Below are 16,345 nucleotides of genomic sequence, written 5' to 3'. Positions count from 1 at the left end.
TGGCTGAGCGGTGTACACAGAGTGGCAGTACACACAATGCTATATAGTCTGGCTGAGCCGTGTACACAGAGTGGCAGTAAACACAATGCTATATATAGCGTGGCTGAGCGAGGTACACAGTGGCAGTACACACAATGCTATATAGTCAGGCTAAGCCGTGTACACAGAGTGTCAGAAAACACAATGCTATATATAGCGTGGCTGAGCGAGGTGCACAGTGGCAGTACACACAATGCTATATAGCCAGGCTAAGCCGTGTACACAGAGTGTCAGAAAACACAATGCTATATATAGCGTGGCTGAGCGAGGTGCACAGTGGCAGTACACACAATGCTATATATAGCGTGGCTGAGCGAGGTGCACAGTGGCCGTACACACAATGCTATATATAGCGTGGCTGAGCGAGGTGCACAGTGGCAGTACACACAATGCTATATTAGTCAGGCTAAGCCGTGTACACAGAGTGTCAGAAAACACAATGCTATATATATAGCGTGGCTGAGCGAGGTGCACAGTGGCAGTACACACAATGCTATATATAGCGTGGCTGAGCGAGGTGCACAGTGGCAGTACACACAATGCTATATATAGCGTGGCTGAGCGAGGTGCACAGTGGCAGTACACACAATGCTATATATAGCGTGGCTGAGCGAGGTGCACAGTGGCAGTACACACAATGCTATATTAGTCAGGCTAAGCCGTGTACACAGAGTGTCAGAAAACACAATGCTATATATATAGCGTGGCTGAGCGAGGTGCACAGTGGCAGTACACACAATGCTATATATAGCGTGGCTGAGCGAGGTGCACAGTGGCAGTACACACAATGCTATATATAGCGTGGCTGAGCGAGGTGCACAGTGGCAGTACACACAATGCTATATTAGTCAGGCTAAGCCGTGTACACAGAGTGTCAGAAAACACAATGCTATATATATAGCGTGGCTGAGCGAGGTACACAGTGGCAGTAAACAATGCTATATATAGTGTGGCTGAGCGAGCGGTGTACTACTGTTCCCAGCAGCGACACACAATGACTGGGGGGGACCCTGGCTAGCGTGGCTGGAGAGCGAACTACCCTGCCTGCCTACCCAAAGCTAAACCCACAGACAAATGGCGGAGATATGACGTGGTTCGGGTATTTATTTACCCGAACCACGTGACCGTTCGGCCAATCAGAGCGCGTTCGGGCCCGAACCACGTGACCCGTTCGGCCAATCACAGCGCTAGCCGAACGTTCGGGGAACGTTCGGCCATGCGCTCTTAGTTCGGCCATGTGGCCGAACGGTTTGGCCGAGCACCGTCAGGTGTTCGGCCGAACTCGAACATCACCCGAACAGGGTGATGTTCTGCAGAACCCGAACAGTGGCGAACACTGTTCGCCCAACACTACTCACATCCCCAAGAAGGTATAGATAAGTGAATTGTTCCCTCCCCAAGTGAATTGGACATTGAGATATTAGACAGTGGCTATTATAATGATTAGCTTTTGAGTTCCTCTAAGGGGCACTTAGTCCCATGACTATAAACTGTCTAAAAAACTGCTGAACATGTTAGCACAGCGTAATTACAATGCTTGGTGTGATTTGCCTTCTTACAACAGAAGGAAACTTGCAATCATTCAGCTATAAGTGAACATTTGTGGTTACCCACAATGCACCACTGCTGCACATGCAAATTATCTCTTTATGCCCCAGAAGTTTCCTTCTGTTTTAAGAAGGCAAACTATACTTAGCATTGCTTTTTAGTAGTAGTGCTTTTCAGTCTCTTTTAAGCCCCATCTACACAATACAATTCTGCATGTGATTTGATCGGATCAAATTTGATTAATCGATTAAATCCAACATGTCCGATAGGGATTTGATTCAATCAGTATGGTGGTCGAATATCAATGCAAAACAATGTCAAATCGATCACACTACCAATCAAATCGAATCCTGATCGGTCGGATTTAATCAATCAATCGAATTCAATCTGATCGAAATGTAGAATTGTATTGTGTAGATGGGGCTTTAGACCTCTATACTTTCCTAGTGGTTCGGGTGACCCCGAGCTGCTCGGTTGCTCATAAAATCAATGTAAACATAATTTTTATAAAATAATTTGGAACCCAAATTCAGAACTTAAGGTATTTGCTAAAAAAGGAATATTTATACAAAATAAACAAATAGTATGTGACTCAGCCCAGGGGCAGAGGCGTACCTAGGGAAGATGGCGCCCATGGTGAGCACTGAAATTGCGCCCCCCGAAACCCACAATCCCAAAGCCCCCACTCTAACCACCCACACGTCCCCCCACCCTCTCCAACTTTTTTTTTATTATTATGTGTGAATTATGGGGAACCTAAATTGAAAAAAAAAGTTTCACTTACCTGGGGCTTTTACTAGCCCCCTGCAGCCTTGTGCCTGCGCCGTCACAGATTGAGTCTCCGGGCCCCCGCTGCTACTAAGTTTCTTTCTTACCGACTTAGCCATGTGGCTGGCCACTGTGAAAATCACGTACTGCGCATGTGCAGGATGCTCCCGGTGATGGGAACGTGATCAAGGACGTGTGCGGCCAGGGCTGCACAGGCTGCTCTTGCCATGAACTGGCCAGTCGGCAAGAACAAAACTAAGTGGCGACAGGGGACTGGAGGATCGGTCTGTGAGCGGGCACAGGGAGGCTACAGGGGGCTAGAAAAAGCCCCAGGTAAATGAAACTTTGTTTTTGTTTGTTTCAATTTAGGTTCCTTTTAATTCACACATTTTAATTTCAAAAAATTCACCATGGCTGGTAGAAGCCCCAGGTAAGTAAAACTGATTTTTTCACATAGGCTTAAGTATCCCTTTAACAATCAAGCCTAGAAAAAGAAGTGGAAGTGGCATTAGGAGAGCTGACCTCAGGTCACAGCTGGCCAGAGATCTGCATATCAGAAGGTTCCCTTCCTGGAGCCCCTACACCCTTTCACTGCAGAAAGTTGATAAACTTACTTGTCACTCACGCTGGCATGTTCTGATCACTGCCTGGTTTCTGTCTGCTAGCTAAATAGTCTGCACAAGTCATCTGGGTGAAGATTGTAGGGGAGATTAGGACACTGCACCAGTCCAGTTGTTCGGAGTGATGTTACTGAGTGAGCAGTGAGCCTAATGCTCAACTGTAATAAAATACTGTCTGTCGCTCAGTGACAATTCACAAGCAGAGCAAAGTGCAAACTCTCCTCTCCGGACAAATCACCTCTCCTGCTGTTTCTCCTGCCATCTGGATGTGGAAGAACAAGAACGAGGAGGATAATAAGACATACCATGCTGGACACACTCACCCGCATGCTGCTGTTGTCATGTACGGAGATGTGTGGGGCGGGCTCATCCAGCTGCCTCACTCCTGTTCTCTGGCGAGAGAGTGCCACTGACAAGGAAGGGTTTTACTGATTGGAGGTAAGACCGGAGGAGGCCTAATACTTCTGTTTCAGCCGCCTGGGAACCTATACTGCGTGCATGCACATTAAACAATTGCAGGATTGAACAACTTGTAGGACGGATTGCCCATCCTAATATTGAAAGTTGGCAACCCTGCAGCATAGGGTTACCCATGTTTGCAGGGAAGGCAAGGCAGGGACTTCTGGAATCTGGAGAGCTGTCACCGCGGCAACTACAGCTTCACACATTCCTCCTCCAATCTTCTTGCACCCCCGTCAGGCACTGCGGCACATAACACATGGCTCCAAGCAGCCAATCAGGAGGGGGGTACGAGTGGTGCTGACATTGCCAGGCCAACGGGAGAAGCTGGCAGGATGCCAGTCCTCTCCTCATGCAGTACGGGCTGGGCGCCGAGCAGCGTAGTGGTAGCGGTAATAGCACTAGTGGCCAGGGACAGCCAGACGGTGCTCAGACGTGGAGGGATGTATTTGCTCACAGATGCGCCCCTCCCAGGCAAGACAAAAGGGGCGCCTATAGCAGATGCCATATGTACACCCCTTTAAATACACCTCTGCTCAGGGGGTACTGACCAAACACTGGCTTTCATAAGAATTCACTTCAAGAGAGAGCTTTACATCATCACATACAAATGCCTGGTTTATTTACATTCACTAAGGATCCATTCAGACACTACAGTTCCCCAGTATGTGATGAATGTCTATTTTACATACACGCTTCCCCTGAGCTTGTTTGGAGAAACAACACCTGCAAGTAAACTGATAAAGAAACTCATAAAGGTCCGTACACACGCCGGACTGCTGGCAACGACTGGTCCGTCGTCACCCCCCGCTGGATGGGCGTTCCAGCGACAGTCCGGCGTGTGTACAGTCTGTCTGCAGACTGATACGGCTGTTTCTGAGCGATCCTCCCAGTGGATCGCTCAGAAACAGCCGTATCAGTCCGCCCACAGACTGTACACACGCCGGACTGTCGCTGGAACGCCCACCCAGCAGGAGGTGACGACGGACCCGTCGTTGCCTGCAGTCCGGCGTGTGTACGGACCTTAAAGGCCCATACACACGTCGGATTTTAGCGAACGACCCGTCGTTTGAACGTTCCGTCGTTTGGACGTTTCCGCGTCAAATCCGACGTGTGTACAGACTATCGTTCGGGTGATAAGACTGGTTACCAGCGATCCGCCCGGCGGATCGTTGGTAACCAGTCTTATCACCCGAACGATAGTCTGTACACACGTCGGATTTGACGCGGAAACGTCCAAACGACGGAACGTTCAAACGACGGGTCGTTCGCTAAAATCCGACGTGTGTATGGGCCTTAAGAGCTACAAACTCCTCCTCTTTTCCCCACTGGAAAGCTGTGTCTAATGCCATCATTGATGAGTGAAAATATCAATATTCTTTTTCGCATTAATTTTTGCAAACATTGGGTTAAATTTGTTTGTTTTTTAGCAAAAATGCATTCAAAAATAAATTTTGGGGAGGTTTTTTTGCATTTTTTGCAAATTTTTGGGGAAAAAAAATATTGATTTTTTCATGGTAAAAAATGTGCATTTAAAAAGATCATTTTCTGAACTCTCAGGCTTTTTTGTACGGTTATCTAACTATTTTTTTGTGTTTTTGTGATAAACACAAAAACACAAAAATACTAGATACTTTGGCAAACATTTTCTGGAAATTGAAAATAGAACACTCTGCATTTAATTTATGTATAGCTCATGCAAAGTAACAGGTAGATTTACATTTCTGGAACAGCTAAGCCTTAAGCTACGTACACACATACGACAATGATCGTTCGTGCCGAACAACGAACGATTGTTTAATGAGGATTCATAAAATGGCTGTGAAAAGGTTGATGAAAAGGTGAAAACAATACGATAATTAGCGAACTAATGATATGGAAGTGACGTGGCAATCTACATATTCCAAATGATGTATTCGTTAAGGAAAATGGAAGAAACGTCAAAGTTAATGGCCAATAGAAAAAACGAAGTTGCGTCATCAAACCAACGATCTTTCAAGTAGATTTAAGAAAGTGACGTCAAAGGTATCTTATAAAAGGCTTTCATTCATAATAGCTTCCCAGGTGGACTAGAGAGGGCCAAACATAATGGCAAGCATAAAAACCACTTGATGGACACATTTAATGGTTCTGAGGGCCACATTTGGGCGATGGGTCAGACTTTCACATGTATGTGCTATACACTATAGTTACATCAGTATGCCAATATCAATATACATTACTAATAAATCATTATAAATAATAAATATACATGATTTAAAAAAAAAATGTAAAATAGTGCTGCGCTGCCCCCTGGCGGTTTCTAATAGACCGCCAGAGAGGTTAATATAGGTGTGCCTTTCCTTCCATTGCACTCCCAAAATGTAACTATACAATTATGCCGCAGCTAAAATATCTATTTCCAGAAAATGGAAGGTTAAAACAACATTGACTATTTCAGAAGTGATCCAAATAATGAATACAAGCTGTGAACACGAAAAAACAATTTTCTCTCTCACAAGGAACAGCCAATACTTTTCTTATAGGAGGGGAACGGTGGTTATGATCAGGGCCGGGCCGAGGCATAGGCTGGAGAGGCTCCAGCCTCAGGGCGCAGTGTAGGAGGGGGCGCAGAATTCATTCAGCTGTCATTCCTAATTGTGTTTGAAGCAGAGAGAAACAAGAAAAAGGGATACATGGCAGTGACTGCAAGCCAGATAACTAGATAAGGTGTTGGGGAGGTTGTAGGCCCTGTGGCGCCTCTTAGTCTAATAGCAATCAGTGTGTGACGGCTGGGGTGGGGGGGATGGGGGGCGCACTTTGGTGTCTCAGCCTTGGGTGCTGGAGGACCTTGTCCCGGCTCTGGTTATGATATGTTTAAAATGAGTCTTAAAGCTTAGCCAGATTAGAAAAACTGATAAGTGCTGTTTCTTGATGTTCTAGGAGTCAAAATGAAGAACTGGGTGCATAGTCAATATATCATGAGCATGTATGATGAGTCTGATAACGCTGTGGAGGTTACTGTTATAGTTATATTTGTATTTTTTTATTTTACTCATTATAGACACAAATTGTCTGTTATGATAACCTACACTAACTACAGCTATACAAAAATGTAATGAACTGTTTATTTTTCAAAAGGCATGGAACCAAATTGTAACGCCTTTACATGACCAATGTGTTGCGATTCATGTTTTGTTAGTATGCCAATAAAATATTTTTCACACACATGTACCGTATTTTTCAGCATATAAGACACACTTTTTCTCCCCCTGCTTCTTATATGCCAAATTCAGGGAAACACCATCCTATGGAACGCCTGCCGATAGGGACCACCGACCCGCCGCAACATCATGGACTCCCTGTAATGCCCCCCCCCCCCCCCCCCCCCCCCGTGTGTCTCTATCTCTCCGTGTCTCCACTCCCCGTATATAATTAGCAGTGTCAGGAGCGTGTCTCACCTAATCCATGGCTCCCTCTGTGATCGCAGACCTGCACAGCTCCCCCAGTGTTGGCTTCTGCTGATCGCTTTATCAGAAGAAGCCATCGTTAGTGGAGCTGTGAAGGAGAAAAGAAGTCTGTGATCACCGACAGAGGTAATTATATACAGGGGAGCAGAGACACGGGGAAGAGCGGAGATGGGGGGAGGGAGAGTGGAGACACAAGGAGAGTTGGAGACAAATGGGACACACTGGGAACAGAAGGGGTCACTCTGGTACAGAAAGGGACACACTGGGGACAGAATGGGACACATAGGGACAGAAGAAGACACATGGGGACACGGGAGGACACATAGGGGACACAGGAAGACACAATAATTTAGGGAGAACGTCTACAAGATGCACCTGGAACATGGACACATCATATAGTAGCAAACAATATATGGCCCTCCTCCCCCTGCTAGTCAGAGGCCCTTCTCCTTTAATAATAGGCAGTCAAAGGTGCCCCCTCCCCTTCAGTATAGGTAGGTAGTCAAAATTGAACCCCCAGCAAAGACAGTAGCCTCCAGTATATTTAAACAAGGTGTCTCTGAAGTTTATATAGCCACTCCCAGTATAGGTAGCCCAAGGTGTCTTTCCAGCAACCCCCCCCCCCCATATAGGGCATTGGTGTCACTGGGTAAGTGGGTGTATCTAGCTTCCTGAAATCTGTCTATCGCCAACACTTGAAGACCTGCAGATCAGCACAAAGTAACCATGTAGCATACTTCAAATGCAGGAAATGAGCAATGACCTCACTTCCACAACTGCAGTGGTCACTGTGACACTCTTTCCTGTTTACATTACCACTGATCTGAGGTCTGTGTATGAATGAAGGGGAGGCAGCAGCAGCCATTAAAGTAACAGACAGGGAAGCCCTGGCAGGAGGCAGCACGGGAGGCCCCTGCTGTGGGTGTGGCCAAGCAATGCTCCTGTACCTCACCACCCAGATACCAAACAGGGCAGCCCTGGCAGCATAGGAGGCCTCTGCTGTGGCATACATGGCGTTTCACCATCACCAAGTCTTCTCAGAGCACACTGCTACTGCACAAATTCCAGGCCGTGGTCATTACTATTCCTCCTCTAAGTCGTAGCAACTCGGAGGGAGAAGTAATTTGGGATGTGGTGATTCCCAGATCCCTGTATTACCCTTGCATAATAACATTATGTCTATGGTGGTGCCCAGGTTAGGTGCAGCGCGGGGCAGTGCGGGCACCAAAATGACCTTCTTCACCTGCTGTGGGTGAGCACCTGCTTGATTCTCCTGGGCCAAGCGGTGCCCTTATACCACCACACCCAGATATACCAGTGAAAAAACAAAAAACTGGAGCTATCACAATTATTCAATCACAAGAATGTACAGGAAGACTGGCACAAGGGTTTGGGCCGCTCTCCCTTCCTCAGATGCTCAGTCTTCTGTCTCAAAACATTTTTGTATGCTCTGTTGATTGAATATTTGGGATAAACCAGTTTGGTGAGCCCTGTTTTGGTATTTTTTAATTGCTTTGGCAATCAGTCTAAAGGCCCACTTCATAGAATAACAATGCAAACAATATTTTCAGCAAAGCAAAATACTAAAGAAATTTCAGGTTTTATTGAATTAAACTTGAAACACATTAACACATCAATCAATAAGCAGATAAAGACGAAAAGAAATCAACTTTAAATTGACATCATTTTCTTAAACGACACACCTCTGTGCACTTATAGAAATCATAGATAATCACGTTCAATGAATGCAAAGTAACCGATTGTAAGATACATTTACAGATCATAAACTTAACCTCCTGGGCAAGATGCCTGACTCTGTGCAGGGCAAGAAAAATGGGCTGAAAGTGGTATACCCGGTGCAGTGCCAGGCATACCACCCAGGAGCCCTCCTCTGCCCTGGTTTGTCCTCCTCTGCCCACCCCCATTTACCCTCCACCTTCCCCCCGTGTGTCCTCCTGTGTACTATGAGAAGCAGCAACATGGCTCACCTAATCAACGGCTCCATTGGCAATCACAGACCTCTCCTTTCCTTCACTGCACCTCTAGTGCCGGCTTCAGCAGATTGCAGGTGAAGCTTTTGATTAGGTGAGTCAAGCTGCTGCTCTGCATAGTACACCTTGGGGGGGAGTTGAAGGATAAACAGGGGGGCAGAGGAGGATACATGGGAGACAGAAGGGGACACACTGGAGACAGAAGGGGACACACTGGAGACAGAAGGGGACAGAAGGGGTTATGAAAATAAATTGGATCACTTTATGCACAGAAATGCACCAGAAACTGAATGCCAGGGAGGTTAAAGGACCACTATCGCAGCAAAAAAAAAAAAACTTATTAGAAGTACAATAGCTATCGCTAACAGTAGGTAATATAAATCTGACAAGTTTTGAACTATTTCGCCTCCTCATGTGGGATTCTCACTATCTCTTTTATTCTTTACAAAAGCATTTGCTGGAAAGGAGATACGCATAGATGCTGACCAGCCTCCCTACCTGAGCACCTGCCATCCAGTTAGTGCTTTTTTAAAAACATAAGATTCCCTTATGAGGAGATGGATCCTCTATCAGATCTGTTAGATCTTTACAAACTACTGCAAGTTACAGTGGCAGGAAAAAAGATTTCTAAACGTATTTTACACTTTGAAAAAAATATGCATACACATGGATTTCATTTTTTTTTTTTTTTTAATGATAAAGGTCCTTTAAGAGTAAATAAAACAGTGATTAGATGGATATCCTTATAGAATTACTGTCTATTGCGCAAAAATGTAAAAGTATATTAGGAAATCAGTTAGGTTTTAGTGTACTAGCTCAGAAGTTCTCAAACTGGTGCCGCGGCACCCTGGTGCGCCCGTGAACTCATCCCAGGGGTGCCGCAGCTGCCCTCCCAGTACTGTTCTAATCTTCTGCAGTACTTCAAAGTCTTGCTCTGCATTGTGCTATCACAGATGCAGGCTGGCTGTGTCTGCTTGCAGAGCTAGCGAGAGAGGATCCCTACCCCGCCCCCTGTACTTTGTTTGACAGCACAGTGGGAGGCAAGGGGGAGAGGATTAATCGACATTGCCTGGCTATCCGAGTAGCCCCGCCTCCCCACGGAGAACAGCTAGTGATGCGAGGCGGGAGTGTACGAATTGGAATAGAGAGAGGATCTTCACCAGGCCAGGGACTGCAGAGACAAAGCATGTGCAACGTAGAATATGTGTGACAAGTGAGATAATGCCTTCTCCTTACTGTCAGCCCACGCTGTCTGCCCTCCCCCCCACGTCCTCAGTACAACACAATTTCTGCCTGCTGCTCTGCTCCTAGCACCCTCGCACTCTGCTCCACTCTGCTCCTAGCACCCTCACACTCTGCTCCACTCTGCTCCTAGCACCCTCACAATCTGCTCCTAGCAACCCTCACCCTGTTTCTAGCACCCTCACACTCTGCTCCACTCTGCTCCTAGCACCCTCACACTCTGCTCCACTCTGCTCCTAGCACCCTCACACTCTGCTCCACGCACCCTCACAATCTGCTCCTAGCACCCCTCACCCTGTTCCTAGCACCCTCACACTCTGCTCCTAGCACCCTCACACTCTGCTCCACTCTGCTCCTAGCACCCTCACACTCTGCTCCACTCTGCTCCTAGCACCCTCACACTCTGCTCCACTCTGCTCCTAGCAACCCTCACCCTGTTTCTAGCACCCTCACACTCTGCTCCACTCTGCTCCTAGCACCCTCACACTCTGCTCCACTCTGCTCCTAGCACCCTCACAATCTGCTCCTAGCAACCCTCACCCTGCTCCTAGCACCCTCACACTCTGCTCCACTCTGCTCCTAGCACCCTCACACTCTGCTCCACTCTGCTCCTAGCACCCTCACACTCTGCTCCACGCACCCTCACAATCTGCTCCTAGCACCCCTCACCCTGCTCCTAGCACCCTCACACTCTGCTCCTAGCACCCTCACACTCTGCTCCACTCTGCTCCTAGCACCCTCACAATCTGCTCCTAGCACCCCTCACTCTGCTCCTAGCACCCTCACACTCTGCTCCTAGCACCCTCGCACTCTGCACCACTCTGCTCCTAGCACCCTCACACTCTGCTCCACTCTGCTCCTAGCACCCTCACACTCTGCTCCACACACCCTCACAATCTGCTCCTAGCACCCCTCACCCTGCTCCTAGCACCCTCACACTCTGCTCCTAGCAACCCTCACCCTGCTCCTAGCACCCTCACACTCTGCTCCACTCTGCTCCTAGCACCCTCACACTCTGCTCCACTCTGCTCCTAGCACCCTCACACTCTGCTCCACGCACCCTCACAATCTGCTCCTAGCACCCCTCACCCTGCTCCTAGCACCCTCACACTCTGCTCCTAGCACCCTCACACTCTGCTCCACTCTGCTCCTAGCACCCTCACACTCTGCTCCTAGCACCCCTCACCCTGCTCCTAGCACCCTCACACTCTGCTCCTAGCACCCTCACACTCTGCTCCACTCTGCTCCTAGCACCCTCACAATCTGCTCCTAGCATCCCTCACTCTGCTCCTAGCACCCTCACACTCTGCTCCTAGCACCCTCACACTCTGCTCCACTCTGCTCCTAGCACCCTCACACTCTGCTCCACTCTGCTCCTAGCACCCTCACACTCTGCTCCACGCACCCTCACAATCTGCTCCTAGCACCCCTCACCCTGCTCCTAGCACCCTCACAATCTGCTCCTAGCACCCTTACACTCTGCTCCTAGCACCCCTCACCCTGCTCCTAGCACCCTCACACTCTGCTCCTAGCACCCTCACACTCTGCTCCACTCTGCTCCTAGCACCCTCACAATCTGCTCCTAGCATCCCTCACTCTGCTCCTAGCACCCTCACACTCTGCTCCTAGCACCCTCACACTCTGCTCCACTCTGCTCCTAGCACCCTCACACTCTGCTCCACTCTGCTCCTAGCACCCTCACACTCTGCTCCTAGCACCCTCACACTCTGCTCCTAGCACCCCTCACTCTGCTCCTAGCACCCTCACACTCTGCTCCTAGCACCCTCGCACTCTGCACCACTCTGCTCCTAGCACCCTCACACTCTGCTCCACTCTGCTCCTAGCACCCTCACACTCTGCTCCACACACCCTCACAATCTGCTCCTAGCACCCCTCACCCTGCTCCTAGCACCCTCACACTCTGCTCCTAGCAACCCTCACCCTGCTCCTAGCACCCTCACACTCTGCTCCACTCTGCTCCTAGCACCCTCACACTCTGCTCCACTCTGCTCCTAGCACCCTCACACTCTGCTCCACGCACCCTCACAATCTGCTCCTAGCACCCCTCACCCTGCTCCTAGCACCCTCACACTCTGCTCCTAGCACCCTCACACTCTGCTCCACTCTGCTCCTAGCACCCTCACACTCTGCTCCTAGCACCCCTCACCCTGCTCCTAGCACCCTCACACTCTGCTCCTAGCACCCTCACACTCTGCTCCACTCTGCTCCTAGCACCCTCACAATCTGCTCCTAGCATCCCTCACTCTGCTCCTAGCACCCTCACACTCTGCTCCTAGCACCCTCACACTCTGCTCCACTCTGCTCCTAGCACCCTCACACTCTGCTCCACTCTGCTCCTAGCACCCTCACACTCTGCTCCTAGCACCCTCACACTCTGCTCCTAGCACCCCTCACTCTGCTCCTAGCACCCTCACACTCTGCTCCTAACACCCTCACACTCTGCTCCTAGCACCCTCACACTCTGCTACTAGCACCCTCACACTCTGCTCCTAGCACCCCTCACTCTGCTCCTAGCACCCCTCACCCTGCTCCTAGCACCCCTCACACTCTGCTCCTAGCACCCCTCACATTGCTCCTAGCACCCTCACACTCTGCTCCACTCTGCTCCTAGCACCCTCACCCTGCTCTTTTCTCTCCAGCACCCTCAGTGCATTTCTTAGAGGGGAACTCCTAAGTATGTTTGAGGAACTATACCTCATTATTTTTGGTATTTGAAAGGGGAAGTGCTGCATAATTTTATCTATGAATTTAGGGGATAGTCTGCCTTATTATGCTTGGGGATTTAAGGCAGGACTCTCCCCTCTAAATCATCAAACATGATTACTCAGAGACCCTTCCACAAATCCCTAAGCATAATAAGGCAGAGTCCTCCTTTAACTTGCAAACATAAATCAGTCTGGAGGGTATGTTGCTTTCCTAAAGAAAGGCAGGGGTGTTAAAAGGAGGTAATTGTCTGCCTAAAAGGGGTTGTTGCCCATCTAAATGGGGCTACTGCCTACCTAAAGAGGTATGTTGCCTAACTAAAGGGGAACACTGACCACCTAGTAGGGACAAAGGGGGACACTAAAGGGGACCACTAGAGGTGTAATATGGATAAAGCCTATCTAAAGGGGGACATTTCCTAACTTAAGCTTTTCATTACCTACCTTAAGGGGGGACACTGCCTGCCTAACTGGGATGCTATGTAACTAGAGGGGGAATATTTCATATGGTGTTTGTAATACATATACAGTAGTTTGGCAATATTTAATGCAAAATATGGCAACCATAATTATTTTTGCTAAGGGGTGCCTTGAAAAAATTTTAGAGTCATCAAGGGTGCCTTGACCCGGAAAAGTTTGAGAACCACTGTACTAGCTGATCAAAGTTCACCTCATCTGCAGTTTTTTGTAATAAATCACCAAAAAACATTTACTTTCTGTGTATACTATACATGGTCTCTGACGCTATATAAGCTTCTGAAATGCATATTTAAAAGAAACTTTTAATTAAAGTTAGTTTACAGGCTCACATCCACTCGCTCATGTATCTTCTGATGTCTCCTCAGAGATGACTGGTGTGAGAAGCTCTTGTCACATTCTGAGCAACTAAATGGCTTTTCTCCTGTGTGAGTTCTCTGATGCTGAGTAAGATGTGCCTTCTGTGTGAAGCATTTGTCACATTCTGTACATTTATATGGTTTTTCTCCTGTGTGAATCCGGATATGAAAGTTGAAGACTTTTTGAGTTCTGAAGGACTTCTCACATTCAGAGCAAGAAAACGGCTTCTCTCCAGTGTGAATCCTCTGGTGAGCTATGAGGGTTGATTCACTGGTAAAACATTTCTGGCATTCAGAGCAGGAAAATTGCTTCTCTCCTGTATGAATCTTCTGGTGTTGTATAAGGTCTGACATTTGAGTAAAAGATCTGTCACATTCTGAGCACAAATAATTCCTCTCTCCAGTATGAATCCTCTGGTGTGCTATGAGGTGTGATTTCACAGTAAAGCATTTCTGACATTCAGAGCAGGAAAAAGGTTTCTCTCCAGTATGAATCTTCTGATGAGCTTTCAAGTTTGATTTCACAGTAAAACATTTCTCACATTCAGGACAAGAAAACGGCTTCTCTCCTGTATGAATCTTCTGGTGTTGTATAAGGTTTGACATTTGAGTGAAAGATTTGTCACATTCTGAACACAAATAATTCCTCTCTCCAGTATGAATCCCCTGGTGTGCTATGAGGTGTAATTTCACAGTAAAGCATTTCTGACATTCAGAGCAGGAAAAAGGTTTCTCTCCAGTATGAATCCTCTGATGTTTTTTCAAGTTTGATTTCAAATTAAAACATTTCTCACATTCAGGACAAGAAAATGGCTTCTCCCCAGTGTGACTCCTCTGGTGTCTAATAAGCTCTGATGGACGAGTGAAGCTTTTCTCACACTCTGAGCAGCGATGCGGCTTGTCTCCTCTGTGGCTCATCATGGGCTGCTGGAGATCCACTTTATTGTCAGATATTTTTAGAGTAGAGCAGGAATTCAGCTTTTTATCGCACCTGCAATTAAATAATTACATGTTATTTTTACACTATTATGAGAAGTTCTGACAGTATAGTAAGATATATATATATGATACATTCTATAGAATGCCTGACCATTTTAGGCAAAGTACGAAACGTCTGTTTTTGTTACGTACTTTGTCTCTCTCCTCTCCTGTTATGTCTGCAGCTCCCTTTCTCTTCCTTACTTTAGTTTTTCAGTAGTGCTCTCTTGTCTGTGCCTCTGCTTTGCTTTGTCAGTCTCACCAATGGCTGGTCTCTTCTTTAGTCTCTGCCTCTATTTTCTCACAAAAATCATGCTTATTTCTTGCTGCAGTAGAGCATTGTATCATGACTCTAAACTTATTTTTTGCTGCATCATGGCTTTTAAGGCCCCTTCCCCTCACTAGCCTTGAGGCAGGAAACACACTTGACTGTTTTCGTGCGCATTTTCTGCACAGAAAAACTGAGAACTCATGTTAATCAATGGGCTAGTTCACACTTAATATGTTGTTCGCGTGCAGAAAAAAACCTGACATTCTGCATGATGACTCCGCACATTTTGTCAGTTTTCTCTATCAATTACATCAGCTGCTATGAAAACAACATGCACGTTTTCCTGCATAGAAACACACTTGGTGTTCAGAAAAACTTGCACAGAAAACTGAAAGACAAGTGTGTTCCCTGCCTCAACTACCAAAACCCAACTGCCATTTTTCCCCTGCACATGTCCAACTTTTCTCTCCTCTTTCCTGCTCATGGGCTCCCCCTGGCAGCACCTGAAGGCTCCTTCACAGCAGCACTTTCCACAAACAGTAAATATTAGCATGCATGCACCCATCATCACTAGCCTTACTGGCAGCATAGATATGCAGCTGTTACAGTCAAAGTGCGGAAAAAAGCAGGCATTCTATAGAGAACCGAGTATTCTACACTTTGCCTGAATGATTTCAGGCATTCTATAGAATGCCTAGGCAAAGTACGTAATGAAACAGACATTTTGTACATTGCCTAATCGCTTCGGGCATTCTATAGAATGCCTGATCTCGTACTTTGCCTGTAATATATATATATATATATATATATATATATATATATATATATATATATGTATATATATATATATATATATATATATGTATATATATATATATATATATATATATATATATATATATATATATATATATATATATATAAGGGAGAAGCGTGCAGGAGACCAAGGACACTGGGAAGAGAAGAGGAAGGCTGTATAGAGCCCAGGGCCTTCCCTCTCCTTAGATAACTATCTGTTTTTTGTTTTATTTTACACTTCAGATTCACGTTAAAGGGGAAGTGAAGTAAGAGGTATATGGAGGCTGCCATATTTTTTTCCTTTTAATCAATACCAGTTGCCTGGCAGCCCTGCTGGTCTATTTCTCTGCAGTAGTATCTGAATAACACCATTAACAAGCATGCTGCTAGTCTTTTCAGATCTGACATTAATGTCAGAAACACCTGATCTGCTGCATGCTTGTACAGGGTTTATGGCTAATAGTATTAGTGGCAGAGGATCAGCAGGAGGGCCTGGCAACTGGCATTGCTTAGATGGAAATAAATATGGCAGCCTCCATATCCCTCTCACTTCAGTTGTCCTTTAAGTTATAAAGAAAAGTCTTCACAGCCTGAACACAAGAACAGATACAATATGATCTCAT

The 16,345-nt window shown here is 46.8% G+C and overlaps 1 protein-coding gene across 1 annotated transcript in view; it reads right to left on the bottom strand.

The window, feature by feature from the left end:
* The window catches only part of LOC137562114 (zinc finger protein 850-like), a 184,296-nt gene extending 169,295 nt beyond the window's left edge, over positions 1 to 15,001 (bottom strand). The window contains exons 1-2 of the mRNA XM_068273448.1: positions 14,916 to 15,001; positions 13,649 to 14,666 (exon numbers count right to left, since the gene is read on the bottom strand). Coding sequence (XP_068129549.1) covers positions 13,649 to 14,666; positions 14,916 to 15,001 — 1,104 coding nt within the window. The remainder of the gene's footprint in view (positions 1 to 13,648; positions 14,667 to 14,915) is intronic.
* Positions 15,002 to 16,345: the final 1,344 nt, after the last annotated feature.

This window comes from Hyperolius riggenbachi, chromosome 3, assembly GCF_040937935.1.
Source record: "Hyperolius riggenbachi isolate aHypRig1 chromosome 3, aHypRig1.pri, whole genome shotgun sequence".
Lineage (NCBI taxonomy): Eukaryota > Metazoa > Chordata > Amphibia > Anura > Hyperoliidae > Hyperolius > Hyperolius riggenbachi.
This window is presented reverse-complemented; position numbering and strand designations above follow the sequence as displayed.